General features: G+C 32.6%; 2 protein-coding genes and 1 pseudogene across 2 annotated transcripts in view; 1 reads left to right on the top strand and 2 right to left on the bottom strand.

The window, feature by feature from the left end:
- Positions 2,261 to 9,286, bottom strand: LOC104785429 (annotated as a pseudogene).
- On the top strand, positions 16,359 to 17,214 carry LOC104785419 (glycine-rich protein 5-like). Its single transcript, XM_010510635.2, has one exon. It carries the CDS (start codon positions 16,427 to 16,429, stop codon positions 17,027 to 17,029), a length of 603 nt encoding a protein of 200 aa, XP_010508937.1. The 5' UTR covers positions 16,359 to 16,426; the 3' UTR covers positions 17,030 to 17,214.
- The window catches only part of LOC104705873 (putative sugar transporter ERD6-like 13), a 4,688-nt gene continuing 2,620 nt past the window's right edge, over positions 18,127 to 20,194 (bottom strand). Inside the window, exons 9-16 of the mRNA XM_010421966.2 lie at positions 19,790 to 19,870; positions 19,633 to 19,717; positions 19,412 to 19,518; positions 19,247 to 19,306; positions 19,034 to 19,087; positions 18,877 to 18,936; positions 18,416 to 18,530; positions 18,127 to 18,328 (exon numbers count right to left, since the gene is read on the bottom strand). Of these exons, the coding sequence (XP_010420268.1) occupies positions 18,213 to 18,328; positions 18,416 to 18,530; positions 18,877 to 18,936; positions 19,034 to 19,087; positions 19,247 to 19,306; positions 19,412 to 19,518; positions 19,633 to 19,717; positions 19,790 to 19,870 (678 nt within the window). The 3' untranslated portion in view covers positions 18,127 to 18,212. The remainder of the gene's footprint in view (positions 18,329 to 18,415; positions 18,531 to 18,876; positions 18,937 to 19,033; positions 19,088 to 19,246; positions 19,307 to 19,411; positions 19,519 to 19,632; positions 19,718 to 19,789; positions 19,871 to 20,194) is intronic.

The following is a 20,194-nucleotide window of genomic DNA, read 5'->3' as shown; positions in this document are numbered from 1 at the left end:
AATTTGATATTTTTAAGAATATCATAAATATATGATAGATTAAATATTTAGAATTATAAACACTCTAATTTGATTTGTTATAGCACGGGTCAATAATATGTCACTATAGAATGAAAAAACTTCAAGAAATATGGTTTCTTGCTGAGCATGGGTTGAAATTTTTAAAAATATGATTTCTTAGATTAAAGTTAAAGTTTGGAATAATGTTGTTTGGTAGAGGCTTTCTCGATCAAGATGATTTTGACAAATATATGTTACATATTTGGTCATAAAATTAATATGCAGTATATTATGGGTATAAAGAGAATCTCATCGTTGGGATTATATTTTCTCTCCTCAATTTCGGCTTGTAGCTGGTAGGTTTACAGAGCAACAAAGGAACGTGACTCTGTTCCAAACTTTCTACTCTTACTATACTTTCTAAGGGATTGTAAAAACAAAAATAAAACAATTATTTTTTTTTGTATGAATGTTAAATTATATTCACCAAAAAAAGACTGTGGTCCAAAAAAGTTTACAACTCAGAGAAATTCTTTGAATATAGAACTGAGACTAAAAATATTAATTTGGATGTGTCTGAAACCAATACTGAAGACCACTCTCATATCCGGAAGTGGTTGTCAGTGTAAGCAGTCGATTGCTGACATTCTTGGAGATGAAGCTTAAGAGGTTGGATGATGTAGTTGGAGCTTCTCCATGTCGTTCCCGCCAGAGGCTATGAATAGCAGACTGAAAAGCGTATCGAAGAACAAACAGGTGAAGCCGTGGTGTTAGTAAGAAGACTGAAAAAAAAACAATTATTAGTAAGTCATTAAAGACATGAATATATTTACGCTAAAACCACCACCAAATTAAATAAAAAGAATCCTTAAATCAAGTTTTTAAAACATATCAGATTATACCTTCACATTAACGGTCAAATGTGAGGATCATGCAATTATAAGAATTTATCACAAAAAAAGGGACTATGTTAATCACGAGGTGGTGGGCTAGTGGTTCCAGTTTGGTTGGAAAATTCACAGTTTGGGCTAGCGATTCTCTCCAAGCGCTGAATTGCTAACTTTATCCTTTTGGCTCTATATATATAGAGAAGAGATAAAAAGAAAACATTCAAAAAAAATTTGTGGTGTGGTAAAAAAACGAAAAGGTGTCAGTAGTGAGGGATTGTTTGTGAATTGGTTTTTTGCTTGATGATTAAAATAGAGATGATATATTGTTTTTGATACTATTTTAATTACAATGAATAAGGTATCAAGTTGTGAATTTTAATTACTCTATAGTCTTGGGTTTGTTGTGAATTAGTTGTGTTTTACTTTTAGCTTTATTGTTTTAGGGAAGAGTCTTGGGATCGTCCATAATAGTGAATTGGTGTTTGCTACTATATGATTGGGGTGGAAAACGATAGAGTAAAATAGTAGTAGTAATAATACTCTCTTCTCTCTCTAGAGTAATGCTGTAATAATAATACTAAGTATGTACATATATTGTTTCGCTAATTATCGAACAAGAACAAAAACCAATACTATAAGAGAGAGGAAAGAAATTAAACTTAAAAATATTCAGGAAATAAATTAATTAAAAATGAGTAGTAGGAACACACAAAATTATTTTTAGACTACCTTAAAAGGTGATGTATGTGTGTTTTGTCAATCCTTACAAATGCAATTAACGATTCAAACTTTGGTATTTATTTAATGCAACTGTATCTCTCTCTTGTTTCAAGCTGTGTAAATAGAACTGTGCTCTCTGGAATTGCAAGTAGTAATCGGGTCTTTTTTGTTATCGACATCGTCAGGTTCACTGGACAGTGCACCCGGTATACATGCAGTGTGTTTTGATTTGATGAGTTCAAGGCTGGTAACATTGTGAAGCAGACAAGACATTAGAGCTGTGGAAGAAAGGCGAGAATGCAACCCATTAAACTCATCCTCTGAAGTTCAAGTTTCCACGGAGATCAGACGCATCTAAGCTCTCTCTTTCACACCTCTCTATCCCAAATTGCAAGTCTGAATAATCGCTAATCTCACCAAGATCTGTTTCTATGCGCGATACAGCATTGTTATATGTTTGTAACTAGTTTTTCTTTACAAGAGTATAGCCATCGTTTTGGAAGTTTTTTTTAAGAAAAGGTTCAGTTTGGTCTAACTAACAGAGAGTTAGTGTGACATTTTTTTGTTATTTATTTACCTTTTTTAAGAGAAGAAATTAAGTCAAACTAAATTACCAACCAATACAATATTTATGTATTCTTCTATTTTAATAAAAACTTTTCCGTTTTAAAAATCTACTGTTGTTGGTTACATTTTGTGTAAGGGTCTTCACTTTTTGAGTAAGGGTTTATTAGGAAGTGAAGATATCTTGAAAGAAGGCACGGACGTCACCTTTACTGATGTCAAACTCCATAAACTTGTCAACAGCATCCTGCAAATTTCATTTGGTTTCAGTACACGTTTGGTAAGGCCATGAGGACAGAATTGTGAAAGTAGGAGAGAGCAAAAAGACCTTGAATGCTTCATCTTGAGATGATATTTTGTCAAGGCTTAGTTTATCGACGCTGTTGTTGCTTTCAAAGGCGTCCAACACGATGGCTGCTCTCTTCACGACTTCCTCCGGAACACCTTCCATCAACAATAGTGAAAACTTCCTTCTGTTACTCTATAAATCCACATTAGTAAACATTGTCATCAATTTTATTAGAGTTAATATTTTGTAATATTCCTATATGTACCAGCGAGTAGTGCGCAATGAAGACCTGCATTACATAAATAGGTTTGATGAAGTTCGGTGTATACACAAGAAGCTCATCATGTAGACAATAACGCAAGCAACATAAATAATGCTCACCATAGCTCAGCAAAGTCTGTCCTGGAATTAACCTGCAAACAAAACCATTGCTTAAAACATGGAAGTCTTAAGAATGTAGGCAGTTTAAGTAGAATGCTAGTCGCTGAGACTCCATACCGATAAAGAAAAACAATATCTTCCATTTTTGCGGATTCTGTGTCTGGCCTAAGAACGCTCATTGTATAGAATTTAATCTTCTCAGACTGAAGTGAAAAAGAAGAAAGATGATGAGACTCTCACTGTGAAGCGAGGAACTACTTCAAAATCTGCTGAGTTATCTGGGATTGGATCGGAGTACATACAACAAGTAAGCAGCTCTCGTTAAGTAGTTCAGTCAAGTGCGTACATACTAGAACCTGAAAGTATGCATCAATAAGCAATGCCATGTTATGGTTTATAAAAGAACATACAAGCTTAAAGACAGACAAGAGAATGCTATACCCTTGGTGGCTCTGTACATGTAGCAAAGTGACTTATTGTCCCACCAAGCAGGCCAATACCATCTGTACTTAAAATAAGAGTGTGGGTAAGGCAGAAGTTTTCACAAACACATGCCTTTTATCCAATGCAGAGGGTGGAGAAATCCTTACCTTCTGTAAGAGTGCCTTTACCAAACTCGTCTAATAGACACAGAGATCTTGAAGTTGCCTGCCTGGAAAATTTAAATCACAATTATTAGGAACAAGATCATAAGTCATGAACAAACTACAAATTGGTTTCTTCCACAGTTGAATTTTGATTGATATGTGCTATCTTGGGTCACCATGAACTTAAATAATGTAGCTCGTGAACAAGAAGTCACTAACTGACCGAAGCGATTGAGACCGGCTCACAAGAACCTATCAATAGTGGAGCTGAAATCAAGTTAGAATAGAAGCGTTTGGAATACCTGAGCATCATTCCTACTTGATGCAAATCTATCATGAATGTAGATTGTTCCGCGGTCATGAACTTGCTTCCCATTGCACAAAAGATCCTGTTGTTGTAAGACTAATCTTAGTAATAAAAAATATACATAAAAATGTGATTGTAGAAGGATCAAAGAATGCAGGACGTTTGACCTGTCAGTTAAACCAATAGTTGCTGCATCTGCTGGTACAAAGCTTCCAATATGAGACAGAAAAACAATTAAAGCCACCTGCAAATAACAAGCCAGAAGGAATGCTCGACTTGAGTTGTAAATTCATGATGATGAAGTACACTTTGGTCGGACGAAGAGAAACAAGACTTAGAATAGTAAAGCCGACCTGCTTTACATATATGCTCTTTCCTGAGTAATTAGGACCGGTAATAATATGAATTCGGCCTGCGACAGACAAAGTTACAATCAGGTGATGAACAAAGACTAGTTTACAATTTAAGCTTTAATGCACGCCTATACCTATAGAGTCAAAAGCTCACCACTATCATTGATTTCAGTGTCGTTCGGGATAAATGTATCCACAGCCATTTCCTGCAAAACATGTCTGCCCACCAGTATAGATATTTACGGATACAATTTTTTGTGAGTTTATATATTAATGCAACAAGAAGACATAAGTGCAGCTCATAGAGTCAGTTTCACCTTCCATTTCGAATATCAAGCAATGATTCTGTAGTCAGAACAGGCCTGACGTAGTTATTCTGATGTGCAACACAAGCCAACGATAGAATGCTAGAGAAGCAAAGAAGAATGAATAAGTTATTACCCATTACTCATAAGTAGCTAATTAGTTAATAGGTACGTGAAAAGTGCTGCTTTTCTTTAAGAGGACTAGAATGGAATTAGATATCCGTAGTTTTTGGAATATAAATTACCAATCAAGTTCTGCAACAAAGTTAACTGCCTTCAGCAGGTGAGCCGAGAACAAAAGTGTGTGCGATAGCAAGTCCCTAATAATTGCCCTCTCCATATCTGTCAGCGAAAATTTGTAAAACAAGATACTACATCATCATACTCAAGAAGGATACGCCATGAAAAATATAAACCAGTATTCAGACATACCTAAAATTTGTGGTAGATATCTCCAAGAAGGTTGTCTAACTCTCGTGTCTTCGGTGTATGATAAAAGAATCGCTGAGTCTCTCCATCCATATCCGAAAACTAATCACAAGAGAGAACTGTAGATTAAATTTCTGCTTCATAGTGATATAGCCTTCAAAGGGTTAAGATTTTTAACACAAAACAATGTACCGCAAATTCAAATTCAATAAGCCTGTCAAGTGCAGTTTCATCAAGCTTTTCTCCAAAGATACACATTAGGTACCCTGCAGAACAGATAAATCATAAGAGAAAGTGTATATTCATATACAGAAACGAGCAAAGTGTGAACAAATACACCATAGTAATTTGTTAAAGACGTATCATAAAATGAAAGGATATTCAGCAACCAAGAAGCATAGACACCATAGTTGAGCTGATAATTCGAGGACATGGTGGTTCCAAAACATGAATTCGTGCAACTGAATTTCACCTTTCTTAATAATGAGGTTAAGTTCTAAAAGGCAACTATGTCTAAAAATCATCATCTAAACCTTTAAAGATCTAGTAAAGAACCTATCCGAAAACTACAACGTGAAACTGCAGACCCACCAATTTGTTGAATATAGACGATACAAGGGGGGAGCTTTTCGTTATGCAGATGAGGAAAGTGTTCTAACTCCATCGCTGAAACCTGTCAGTAATTAAAATCAGCCAAGAGAGATGCCGATTCATCCTTATATATCAACTAAGGGAACTTATCACATANTTCACTCAAAGGCGAGCTGAATTTGTTTAACCCAGTTTCTCAAATGTTGGGGTATCCAACGCCTGAATAACCCAGTAAATTGTGACTCTACAGAATAAATCTTAGCTGATCTTCTTTTAGCCACTCAAAAGTGTTGCAAATGAATGGCCCCATACCCCGTTTTAAACAATATATCACTCCATTAAGGTTTTAAATTTCTAAGGAAAGCAAAAGAGAGATGTTAAGACCTCAATTTTGAAAGAATCAAGATCTGTTCTTTTATAGAGGAAAGTACAGATTATAACGGAACTAAAGAAACGGAATGTAAAATTAACTGACCAGCTCATAGACATAATCTAGCTCTGTGCTGATACATAAGCCGGCCTGCAACAGGAAAAGAGAACTTAGCAACAACCAGGTAAGTGGATCAAAGAGTGGGAGAATAGCAATTGAAGGTTCATAAGCTGATGATAAACATTAGTAACCTTCTCAATAATGTCCAAGTTGAAGCGTCTCATATGCTCTCTGAGACTTTCTGAAACTCCAACTTCAAATATCTTATTAACGTGCAAGAGCGCACTTATACTCTAATGCACACAATAAGATAGCATAACATTGGGGCTTGGGAGACTAGTTTTATAGACCAAATGAAAAATGATAGTCAGAAAAAATGGACTTACCTTCAAAAAAGCTGTCCAGTCGTTACTGGTACAAAGGGACGTCGGAGAGTTGAATTTCTTTTTTAAACATAAAACATCCATATCCAGAATAAAAAAAGTGTTATCAAAACAAAAATGGAATCTACAGACCAGACATACAAGAAGATAAATGGCATGCAATGTATCCACAATTAACATATACACCACAAAACTGTACGGAAACTTTTCTCTGTGCGATTAATTTCTAATCCTAATTTTTCTTCACAGGCTCTTATGGCTAAAGGGGGTAGGCATGCTAAAACTATACTATACTATAGAATAATGGTACCTACATACCTTGAGCAGATGCGAAATGTCCTTCACTGATTTCAGTGTCTCCCGCAATGATGCCATCAGCTCTACTGAAGAAATGAAAAAGGAAATCTAATACAGTCAAAAGAAAGATCTCAGAACATCAGTGAAAGCCTGAAAGGCACCCCTGTCAATTAATGGTCGAAGTATTTTTCTTCCGTTCATAACAAATGAAGATTGGTTAAAATTATGCTGACAAGGCTGCAGAAAGCAGAGATATAGTTTAATCTATTGGTTTCTCTTCTTTCATGTTGATTGTTAACTCCTAGTCTGCTTGGCATAAAGCAAAGTCCTTCACAAGAGATCAAGAAAGTAAAAGGATACAGCATTGAGACGGCGATCTAACACTTCAAGATCTAAAATTGGTCTCATAAACCAGCTTCTGAAATAGAGAGAAAAGGAAAACAATGCCGTATGATTACATCAGCTTCAGAACAGTTTGTATATATATATCATTCCCATTTATTACCTTAAAAGGCGTCTGCCCATTGGGGTGGCACACTGAAATAGGCCTGATAAGTTAAATCATAAATCCAAGAATTGTCAACCAGAATGAACGAATGCAAGGAAAGCAAACCTTATTCATCATTCCAAACACCGAGAACCTTCATATCAAAGATTCAATGAAGATTATCAATAAGTCAAAGCAGGAAAAATAGATATAACATTCAACAGATGAACTAAGGCAATTAGTCATATTACCCTTCTTTGGCCCGGCCAATGCCCATATGGCTTGGATGTTTATCGGTTTGAAATATCTGCAGAGCCTCGTGCGCAGCCGCATCAAGTTTAAGAAACTTGTTCCTGTTATAAATTTTTGTAAAGGATTTGCAGGCACATTATCATCCCAAAAATTCAGGAAAGTAATTTTCATCAAGACAAAAGAAGATAACAGACAAAGTGGAGGATACAGTGGTACTTCCATGACTGAATCAATTGCGATTGACGCAGTCCCAGATTCGTTTTGTTCTAGAGTTTCAACAATTCGTTCACCTTCTAATATAGCAAGAAGGCCCCCACTAACACGAACTTGGACTTCACTGCCCACATCCATCATCGAACTCAGCTGCAATAAACAAGCAAAATGAAGAAGCTTCATACAATTATAGATAACTTATTTTACCACTTACTGAAAATGTGTTAATAACCACAGAATTAGTTAGCTACAATGTCAAATTAATTCATTGTGACATCGAAAATATAGATAAATTCTACATTATGATTGAGATTCCAACTGCAGATTACGGTAAGACCAAGCGATCAAAATCCTAGTAAAGAGGGATTAACATTTCCCCCGCTGTAACTTACATAACAAATCCTTTCTTTGATGTTCAACCCATCATCCATTCCTGTTACTCGAAGATACACCAATCTACACAATATTGGGATAACAATCAGTGTAAAACAGCAGGTATAATAAAAATATCATGAGTCAAGTAAGCTATCATATTTGAGTAAAAAAAACTGGAACCGCAGGAACCAGTTTCCTACCAGACCATTTTATAAATGGGGAATTCATCTTGTAACAAGTAATATGACTAACAAGAGTCACATAAATAAGGTATTCGTGGAGTTAATTACACTTTCTGTACCTGTGCCACGCTTGCTCGTAGCTGAATGTTGAGCTCTTTACCAGCCGCACCACGGTATTCTCGTCAGTTCCATCTGCAGAAACAATGAAAATACGCAAAGGCCATAGACTTAAGGGCTAATAATTCAACAGAAATAGAGAGTGCCATACCACACTGCTGCAGAGCAGCTACAAAGGACTCTTCACTTTTGGTGCTTGTGTAAATGATTGATGGCTTCGCTTGATATTTTACTGAAGATATATAACCAAGACATATGAAGCGATCCAAAAACTAATGTGGTAAGCACAGTGTAGCAGAACAAAAGTGCTGCAAAGTAGTTGTAAACCAAGAACTGGCTTTGCCAAGCTTAGTTAGAACTATGGTACATCAATATAAGGAAACCTACATGTAAAGATTCCATTATGTTTCATAATAAGAATTTATACCCATATTAATCAAAGTAAAGTCTGAGCAATCTTCCTCCCAAAATTCTAGCACATGAAGCTTGCGTTCACTGCAGTCGTAATAAGAAACTCCAACTCTGGGAAAAGAAATGTTTTAAGTTAGATACTGATCCTTAGTAACACTACATAAAGGATATGAGCTTGTTCATCTGATAACCACCAACTACATAAAGAAATGCATTCAAAACAAGAATTTGAAGTCATATACTAACCGTCGACCATGCTGAATGCAAGCCATATAAACCTGCATTACATTGAAAACAAATTTGTAAGTAACAAACTGTGTGAAATCACAGGGTATCAGAAAGAAGTGTTCATGCGATCAAATCGACATAATAACTAGATCCAATTACTTCCGATTAAACCAATCTAAGATCAAAATCGGGGAAAACTAGGGTTTATCAATATCTATACAATCGAGATCGATACACATCGATTCCACAATAGATCCGAGGTTTTGAATTGTCGAGTCCCTAAATCACGGAAAGTAGATATCAAACTTTTACAAAACCCTCCGATTTCTCAAGTGACGAATAGCAAAATCAGAAGAGACCGGTCGCGAATTTGTGGGAGAAAACGTAATCGAAGATACCTGTGATTCGATTTCTGTGTCGTCGATTTCCTCCATTGGGGCAGACTAAAACGAGAGAGGGAGAGTGAAGAAAGAGCAGATACGTTGGGGAAGATGAAATGAGAAGGGCGCGAAACAGAGCACCCAAGTCTCGATGCGATTTATTTAATAAAATGTAAAATAAAATCCGCGTTTTATCATTTTTTTCTACAGTCGGCATCCAATTAAATATCTGCCTTCTAGGAAAAAAAACAAAAAAAAACACTTGTGAAATAACAAAGTATATCATAATTAAAAATTTATAATAATATAAATTGTAAAAAAGAAAAATTGATTGATAGAAGCTTTGAAGAATGGGAAAATATATCATAAATTATCACTATCGTTGATATAATATTTATATATATATATATGTTTAGGAAATCAATCATTTTAAAAATGGATTAATTTTTGTTCAATAATGTAAAAAAAAATAATTTGATATTAAATATATACAGCAAAAACTTAAAATTTTTTTGACATATAATATAATATACTGTCTCATTGCAAGTATAAATATTAATACAATTGTATATAAAGTCTGAGAATACTTTTAATGAGTCGGAAGAAGGTTGATTTTAGTTTGATGATGTTTTTAGTTCTATTGATACTCACATTCTTATATTTGCGTGTCTTTGTTTTTGTTTTAGTATGAAATGTAAAAGTATCACGAAGAAAATTACCTATAATAAAATAATTTTGGTAAAAAATTAAAGAAAAAAACAAAAAACAAGATCTTCACATTTGACTAATTTATGTATTTATGTGAAGCTAATTCATATTTCCCACCTTCATTTCTAAAAATGTCACTCCAAATGACACTTCATTAGTTTTGCACCCATATTACATATATAACTATGATTGACCTCGTGGTAAATCATAGGATAATATTTTTCATGTAATTGTTAAGTAATTGATATGTGTTGTTTTTTAATAAAATATTATAACTTTTATATTTATTTTATTGTATTTGCAAACATTTAAAATATCAGTTATTAAATAAATAGGTATTGAATTTGAAAGAATTATAGTAAGTATGTATATTTTACTAAGAATTATTGAATAGGTAATTTAATAAAATTTTCATATATATACTATTGGATTTTGATTTTAACTAATTTTGGTCTTAAGTTATAATTTCAGATTAAATGATTAGAATCTCGATGAATATTAGGATTTTTATTAATTACCATATTTATTGTTAATGATAGAAATTAAAAATATTAGGATATTGATGAATGACCATATATATAAAAATTATTATAATTTTGAGAATCCAAATCATTGAATCGGGTTATATATTTCAATTTTGATTCGATTCGTAAAGATGACACAAAAATGTACTTCAAAAATGATTAGATAGATTGCCATGTAAGTGTGTAGTTTTTGTTCACATATTTTTTTTTTCTTTTTGAAAAGGGTTCACTTCAAAGTGAAAATGAAGTAACAAATCCATGAGTATTTCTAAGGAGGTGTTATTTGTTTATTGATTTGTAAATCCATATAGAATTTAAAAATCTTTATTGATTACGAAAATCAAAATAACATGTTTTACTATGGGATTTGAATCCTTCTATTTTTTCATTTTCAATACCATTCAAATCCATTTAGGGGGAGGGGGGTTATTGGTTCACGGAGGTTAATAGATTTTGAAATGTAAACAAAAATAAAGTGTTAATCAATCATTGATTTTAAAATAATAATCATAATGTGTTATTGGTTCTATGATTTAGAAATATTAGTTAAAATTCTTTGTTATTCGTTTAGTGATTTATTTTTATATTTCAAAATCCACATTATATATTCAGAGGGTGAAAAATAAGTAGACATCCTTCTGATTGTGATTTGTGATTAAGGACATTTTTTTTTTCTTCCCAAACTAAACAAAAGTCATATTGTAGAAAGAACAACAACAAAAAAGTAAGATATGTTTCTATGTGATACATTTTCACTAAAAAAAGTAAGAATAATCATTTTCACTAAAGCAAATCAACAACAACAAAAAAAATTCATAGATTTTCTTTCTTTTCTTTTCAAACTGCTGTCAAGTAAAATAAGAAATTCATGAATCCACGACCACAAGTGCAATTAAGATAGCAACAAAAAAACAAATTTTTACAATTCACACTAGGATAAAAGCATAAGACTTACTAGTGAAAGGGAGAAGTTCCCATTACGAGCTTAAAAACACACAAGAAAAAAATCAATTGGGTTAAACAATTGGAAGACAGTCTTGTTGAATTCTGTGGGATTTTGGCAGCTCTCGCTAAGAAGTATCATCAACTCTAGGAGGTAAAATTGATCAACGTTGTGATTGACATTATCAGCAGCAACAAGGACCACATATATAGATCTCATTATATACTGGTTATTCTCGGAACCTGGAAACTTGAGGGCTTCAAATAAATTAATCATCCCAGTCTGCAGATATTGAGTCCAATCACAATCTTTAAGCCCACTCAAGAAAATCTCTCTGATGCAGTCTACCGCATAAGAGTGGACGACATTGCTATCTGCTCCAAGGATCAATGCCGACACGCACAACACGTCAAAATTCCAATATATTGAAACATGACCGCCACAAACAGCCATTGTCAAGAACCTCAAAGTCATGGCCTTTAGCAGTGAAGGCGGTTGAGACTACCGTGCATCAATAGTTTTGGAGTGAGAATGTGGCTCCTTGCAAATGTTTTAACATTAGGGTAAGTGTTAGACTAAACCATAAGGGAGGCCAAGCGTAGTCCGCACTCTATGTCTTTCCATGACCCTAACCTTTCAGGAGAAACAACCACCAAGTTGAAAATCCTATGTTATTCGTTTAGTGATTTGTTTTTAGATTTTAAAATCCACATTACATCTTCAAAGTAAGTAGACATCCTTCTCATTGTGATTTGTGGTTAAGGACATTATTTTTCTTCTTCGCAAACTAAGCAAAAGTCATATCGTGGAAAGAACAAACAAAAAAAAAGGTAAGATTTGTTTCTATGCGATTCAATTTCACTAAAAAAAGTAAGAACAATCATTTTCACTAAAGCAATTCAACAACAATAACAACAAAAAAAATCATAGATTCATTTTCTTTTCTTTTCAAAATGGTGTCAAATAAAATAAAAAATTCATGAATCAACAACCACAAGGTGCAAAAAAGTGAGCAACAAAAAAACAAGTCTTTACACTTCACAGTAGGATAAAAGCATAAGACTTACCCGTAAAAGGGAGAAGTTCCTATTACGGGCCTAGAAACACACATAAAAAATCATTTGGGTTAAACAAACGGAATATAAAAAGCTTTTGAGCCTAATAGAAATAACTTATATTATTTTTTTGCAGTTTTACCATTTTTTCTACCATGGGCGTCCAATTAGATATCAGCGTTTTGAGAAAGGAAAATAAAAATATTAAAATTACATGTGAAATGAAACAAAGTCTATCATAATTAAAAATAAATCATGCATATCTAGAATGAAACTGTAAATATAAATATATATATATACATATATATGTATATATATATATATGTGATTGATATAAGCTTTTGAAGAATGGGAAAATGTATCATAAATTACCACTATTGATATATGTATGTTTAGGAAATCATTCATTAAAAAATGGATTAATTTTCGTTCAATAATGTAAAATAAATCATTTGATACCAAATGTACACAACGAAAAAACTTAAAGAAATTGTGACATATTGTTTCATCGCAATCCCCTATATAATAAAACGGAAGTACACAATTTTTTTTTGTAGACTATATAATACGGGTTATAAAATTAATTATTTGATATTTGATAGGTTATAGGTTATATGGGTTGTAACCATTAGTTAAATATCGATTTAAGATCCTCATATCATCATATCTCCAAAAAATATTTAATTAACCATATATAAGTAACAAAATCTCAAAACTTAATCACTCTTCCGCGTTCTTTTTACAGGGTAACAAAATCCAAACAGAGGTGAAGAATGAGGATGTTACGAAATTTAAGAAAGTTCTTACAAAAGGAGATTGGAAAATCATTGAGAAATTTTCAGTCACCAAAGTGCTAAAGCACAGGTTGATTTTAATCACTAGATTTTAACCGTGTACAAGCATGGGTACAGTTACGGACAACCACATATTGTCCAAAAACATTTTTAAACAATTACATAAATTATATTTTATGTAAAAAATGCAATATAAATCAAATGAATTTCAATCCGTACTCTAACACGGTCATAATCTAGTTAGTTGTTTACGTTAAAATACAATTGTATCATTGTATTTATATAAAGTCTGCGAATGCTTTAAATTCGTCCAAAGAATGTTGGATTCAATGATGTTTTTAGTTCTATTGAAAAACTCAAATGTATTTCTAGATAGCTGGTTAATTGGTTTGTGTAAGAAGCATGATATTAGTGAAACACACGATATATATATCGCCTTGATGACTATGGAACATATACAGATCCATAAATTTTCTTTATAAAGAGAAACTATATATGGAACATATACAGATCCAAGATCACTGTAATGGATGCATGTATCATGTCGTTTTCGTGTATAACCACATTAATATGATAACTTTTCAGACCTTTTTATTTGTTTTTGATATATCAAACGTTTTCCAGACTAATATAAATCGTAATTTATAGTCTTGAGATCAAATTTGACTAAAGTTGGTTTTAAGTTATTTTCATATATATTTAATTACTATTTGGACCACATAACTTTGACAATATATTATATTAGATGTTCAAATTTTATGGATGAGAACGTAATTAAGAAGAAAGCATTCAATCCAAGAAGAGAACCAAGCTTCTTTTGAATCATCGACATGTTGCATATTATTCTCCCTTTTTTTGTTTTTTGGCCGTCAACATGTCTCTTTCTTATAAAACAAAAGATGAATAGTTTACTGGCGTAAAAGTTAAACAACGATATTGAATTATACAATGTGCCTATGCGAGCTAGGTAGATTCCGAATTTCAACCTTCCGAAGAAAATTAACATTTTTGATTACATATGTAAATGTGTAAAGTTTATGTATCCTAAACACAATAATATATGTACCTTCATTTTTTTCTATAATGGTAAACACTACAAAATGTAATAAACATATTAACAAAAACATTAATAAACATATTAACAAAAAAATTAAATAACTCCGGACATAAGAATAATCTAAAAACTCAGATGCATCAACCCTGCACCCAAATTTAAATGCGTGAAAGGCAAGATATTAGTGAAAAACATGATCTCCATAATTTTGCTTTATATAGAAAACTATGAAACATAGAAGATCCAAGGTCTTTGTTAAAAAAAAAAAAAAAAAAAAAAAAAAAAGATCCAAGGTCATTGTAATTGTACCAAGTATCATGTTTTCGTGTATTACCACATTTAGACTTTCTATTTGTTTTGATATCAAACCTCTTTCAGACTAATATCAACCGTGTAGTCTTGAGATCAAATTTGGACTCAAGTTGGTTTTAAGTTATTTTCATAAATATTTAATTACTACTAAGATTTAATCCGCGGTACACCGCGGGACAATATTTTTAATTTTAAAAATTTTAAATTATATTGTATTTATTTGTTATTTTATTATTGTTTTATTAATTTAAAAAACATAAAATTTTACAGGTATTTGATATAAGTATTCAAAGTAGGATTTTTATATTGTTTTCAAGGTTTTAACCCGTGTGGTATATGTATAGTCTAGTAATACATTTATCTCCTGGTACACATCTAAAAGTGTTTAAAAAAAACAATTCCACTTAACTCCCTATATAGGATTAATGCCAACCCGTCTCACCAAAATTGAAATAAAGTTTTGCGCAAAAAAAAATCTATATAATTTTTTTATCAAGTTTTAATTATGTTAATTGTTTTACCAAATTAGCATACTTATATAGTTTATAATTTTCCATGTCAATATATATAGTTTATGATAATTAATAGAATTTTAATTTTTTTGGTAATTCCTCAAAAAATAAAAAATAAACCAAATTATATGGGGGTTTTCAACATATTTAATGTGACATTTTATAATTGGATTTTTGGTTTAGGAAATTTATTAATGTTTATATAATTATGGATATTGTAAACTTTTGTTATGGAAAATCTGTTGTATATCATTTAAATTTAAGAGATTCTAACATCCATAAAAATAGTTTTGGAGATTTAATGGGTTAAAACTTTAATGGATATAGTTGTTTTTGGAAAAATCGGAATGTATAGATGTTGTTAAGATTTTATGGCAATAAATGTAACAAATGTTGGTCAATTTAAGAAAGTTTAGTATTTGAGTTTCTCTACAATGTTATTTATGGAATTGTTTTAGGGGTTAATGTTGTAAAAAAAAAATAATTAAAAATTAAAGAGCATAAACCAAAATGTACTTCAAAAATGTTAATATAGATTAATTAGGACCACATAACTTTGACAACTATCATTAGATGCTCATATTAGGGATAAGAACGTCATTAAGAAGAAAGCATTGAATCCAAGAAGTGAACCAAGTCTTGAAAACATACATGTTGCATATTATTCTCATTTTTTGTCTTGTTTTTTTTGGCGTCAAAGTATTATTCTCTTTTCTTTGCCCAAAAAAAAATAAGTATTATTCTCTTTCCTATAAATTAAAATGAAAGATGAATATTTTTACTCCAATAAAAATGAAACAACAAGATTGGATTATACGATGTGCCAGTGCGAGGCAGATGCCGAATCTAAACCTCTTCCAAAGATAATTAACAGAAAAAAAGTTAGTGAACATTTTGGATTTCATATGTTATGTATAATGTTTATGTACTGTAAACATAATAATACATATATCTTTGTTTTTTCTTATAATGGTAGACACTACACAATGCAATAAACATATAAACAAATACATTAAATAACTCAGGACATAGGAAAAATATAAACCCTACACCCACATTTAAATGTGAAAGGCAAGAAAATTAGTACTATTAAGTACTAAACAGTCTAAGAATAAAAGAAGGGGTCTACTACATGTGGATGAGTAACATGTTTGTCAACACTGGTAGTTAGGGATTGCATTAAATTTGCCAACATGAATTAGATGGGCAGATGAATTAATGATAATTACTCACTCTAAATATTTACTTTCTCTTTTTATTCAATTCTTCCATTCTTTCAACTACATGCTATATAAACACCTTATTGGCTGACAGAGTTCCTCATCATCACATACACAAAACACAAAGATCAACATGGCTTCCAAGTCACTCTTTCTTGTTGCCTTACTTGTCGGCTCTTTTGCTTTCACTTCATTTGCTAGCGTCGCTAACAGGAAGCTTAAGAGTGGTCTCGAAGATCAAAAGACGTTTTTCCACGATCGAGGTGGCCTCGGTGGAGGCGGTGGTCTTGGTGGAGGTGGCGGCCTTGGTGGAGGAGGCGGAGGCCTTGTGGGAGGAGCTGGAGGTGGTTTAGGCGGAGGATCTGGAGGTGGTTTAGGCGGAGGAGCTGGAGGCGGTGGCGGTTTAGGAGGAGGAGCTGGAGGTGGTGGTGGTTTAGGTGGAGGAGCTGGTGGTGGAGCTGGAGGTGGATTTGGTGGAGGAGCTGGAGGTGGTGCTGGAGGCGGTGGTGGTCTTGGTGGAGGCGGTGGTGCCGGTGGAGGATTTGGTGGTGGTGCTGGCGGTGGTGCAGGTGGAGGGTTTGGAGGTGGAGCTGGTGCTGGGGGTGGACTCGGAGGAGGAGCTGGAGGTGGAGCTGGCGGTGGCGGTGGATTTGGAGGAGGAGCTGGAGGTGGTGCCGGTGGTGGATTTGGTGGTGGAGCCGGTGCTGGAGGTGGTTTCGGCGGTGGACGTCATTGATGAGAGCTACAAGCCTACAATATATTGACGTTAACGCATGGAATGCATGGCAATGGTTCTAGTTTACCAAAGTAATATGAAAAACATTAATATATTATTCATCTAAAGTTATTCGTTCCATGATTTTGTGTTATTATCGGGTTCTGATCAGAAATAAATGAATTAGTTACAAATTAATCGAGCTATATATACTTGGTGAATGGTGACTAGTCTATACGCCTATACCTTCTTCAATGTTTTTTTGACCTTATAATTCAATTTGACTATTAGTCAACGCAAATGAAGAACACAATTTAACGTTTAAGTTTTAACCCTAAAAATATTCGATGTAAACATTAACGACGATGCACGACAAGACGTAATTAAAGCCATTTTTCCCAAAAATGTGCCGAAATAAAAGAAAAGAGCTGTGAGCTAATATATCTAAGCTAGCAGCATCCCACATACTCCTAGTTATATTTGATATACTTTTGAAATAACCATCTATGTGGTTTCATAGATGAATCTGAAACGTATCGTCTACACCGGAGTCAGACTCTAAATGCAATTTACTCAATTAGATACATATATCGTACAATCCAGATATGAACCAAAAAGAACAATACAAGAGTACTGCATGAGTGCATGTAAATGAGAGAACTTTTAACACGCATATTATTTGACTGACGTAAACGATTTTTGAGGATTTTAGATCTGTTTAATTTTCTTGGACCGTGACCAAAACCGAATAACGACGATTATTTGACTGAGGTAAACAATTTTTTTTCCTTTAATTCTAACATAGAATAGTACTGTACATATATTTAGACTATATTTTTAACTAGTTAACAAACCATGGTTGGATAGCAATAACTCCTATGGCCCAATATATGGTCGAACTTTATTTATACTTACTAATTTTTGTTAGCGATATTGATACGTTACCATCCAAATTTAAACTCAAGTAATAATACATGTTTATTCAAAATTCAAATTTGTTTTGTATATGTATCGCAAACCATGATCCAACTAACCTTAAAAAATGAACCAATCATATATATGGTGATTTAATCACTGATTGATATGCAAATTATGCATATTTATCTTTGGCCAAACAACTCTGAATTAATTGATAAGTGAGGCCATGTTTAAAATTATATGAACTTGACATCAAATAAAAAGAAAAGAAATATAAATAATTTTATCATCGGGTAATAGAAGCTTGAATTTCTTCGAGCGAACGGCCTCGAGTCTCTGGTACCATTTTCGTCACAAATAGGATGCCCACACCCGATATTATCGTGTATATGAAAAACACACCTACAATTTTTAAATATCAACAAATGATTAAATTGATCAAAACTTACTGGATCTTATTTATATATTTGTAAAAATGAAGTAAATTACCGGAAGAGCTCCACTGGAAGAGGAAGTTGAAAGTGTAAGCGACGAACCAATTGCTGGACCAGCTAGTTAGATTGCATAGCGTCCCTGCTGAGCCCTTTATATTTATCGGTGTCATCTATACTCATCCAACGAAATAGAATAGCGCTAATTAGAAATAGGTTTATCTAGATTACATATTGAATTATAAATTAATTGCTAGCAACTTATAATATTCTCAGATATAATAACTATATTAATTATATATGTGCATACAAAACACTTATCATCTAGCGTAGTCATAATCTATAGGCATTTTTTTGTGTGTTAATGTACAACCTATAGGCATTTGTGCTTTTGAGTTTGACTACGTACGTACGATATCGTCCATATATTAAATTTAAAACATAGCTATATATATATATATATAGTTTTGAACTATTCATCTCGTTACGGTCATCATACTACGGAAGATAAATGATTACCTCGGAGACCATAACCCATGGAATACCTCCTATTCCGATTGTGATCGAAATTTGAAAAACCTACAACAAAAGTCGGTAAGTGTACCTTAAGAAAAGTTATAAATAATGTTCATGTAAGAAGGAGAACGAAATTATTATATGTAGTACTATTACGTACCAACACGCCCATTAATGTTGAAATCGGGGTGTAACTTTCAAGTAAATCATAGCTCTGCAAATTAGTTTTGATTACTTAATCAGTTAGATTGAAAACATATTGTTTTAAAGTAATAAAACCCTTTTTGTTCTTAGAAAAACAGACATAAATCACAAAACTGTTTTTTTTATTACTATATCTTTAAAAAGTTTTATTTTTTTTTTATAAAAAAACCTGAAACAAAAACGCTAGTCCTGTGATTAATGACCCCAAACACATCATGACCGTCGCAACCTGCAAATAAGTACGTCAACGACGTTAACTTCTGATTTATCCACTATATCATTGTATACACTATATAGTTCACTAACTAAAAGAAATTATAATAAGCTATATAACCGTTAAAAGAGATCGCCTCCTAAATTTATCCACGATTATAATTCCTATAACGCTTGACACAGACTGCACCACGCTTGCAACCATTACTCCTACGTTGTTAGGGAACCCTGCCAAACAATTAAATTATACTATATTATTAATTTCGTTATTGATCACATTATCTGATTTGTTTTTAACAAAATAATTCTTTTCTCACTAAGAGATTATATTTAAAGTATTACCTGATCTTTTGAAAATCGAGCTTAGGTAAAATGTATAGCCACTAAGACCTCCAAGTTGTTGTAGTACTAGCAATCCAATTCCCACCTACAAATATTAATTACGGCAATTAGTAAAGCCTCAAACACATTAATTTTCAATTAATTAAAAGATCCTTACAGTAATGACACGAGAGTATCGTGGGTTGAAGAGCTCGAAAAATCCATCTTCTTTGAATTCTTGAAGATTTTCCATATATATCTGTAAAAAGAACGATCAAAATATATAATGTATTCTTTTAAATATTATATTTATCGAATTTAATTTTAATAGTGTCTATTTGTTAAAAAGTTTTTTTTTTTTTTTTTTTTTTTTTTTTTTTTTTTTAAAGGCCAACTCAATCTGTTTTTTATGATTTTTTAATATCCTCAAAACCCACTGTCGGCCCAATTAGACCCAAAACAACAAAAATGCTTCCTCTGTTTGGTCTATCAATTATCTTCACTATAAAAACGTTTGTATATTGGACTGAAATAATGTACAAAAGAAACGTAGGTTACGTTTGACAAAAAAAAAAAAAAAAAA

Source organism: Camelina sativa, chromosome 1, assembly GCF_000633955.1.
Source record: "Camelina sativa cultivar DH55 chromosome 1, Cs, whole genome shotgun sequence".
Classification (NCBI taxonomy): Eukaryota; Viridiplantae; Streptophyta; class Magnoliopsida; order Brassicales; family Brassicaceae; genus Camelina; species Camelina sativa.
The sequence above is the reverse complement of the archived record's forward strand: the minus strand, read 5'-3'. Positions and strand labels throughout refer to the sequence as shown.

Excerpts from the sequence above, each read along its gene's own strand:
- LOC104785419 (XM_010510635.2), top strand. The coding sequence starts at position 16,427 with ATGGCTTCCAAGTCACTCTTTCTTGTTGCCTTACTTGTCGGCTCTTTT.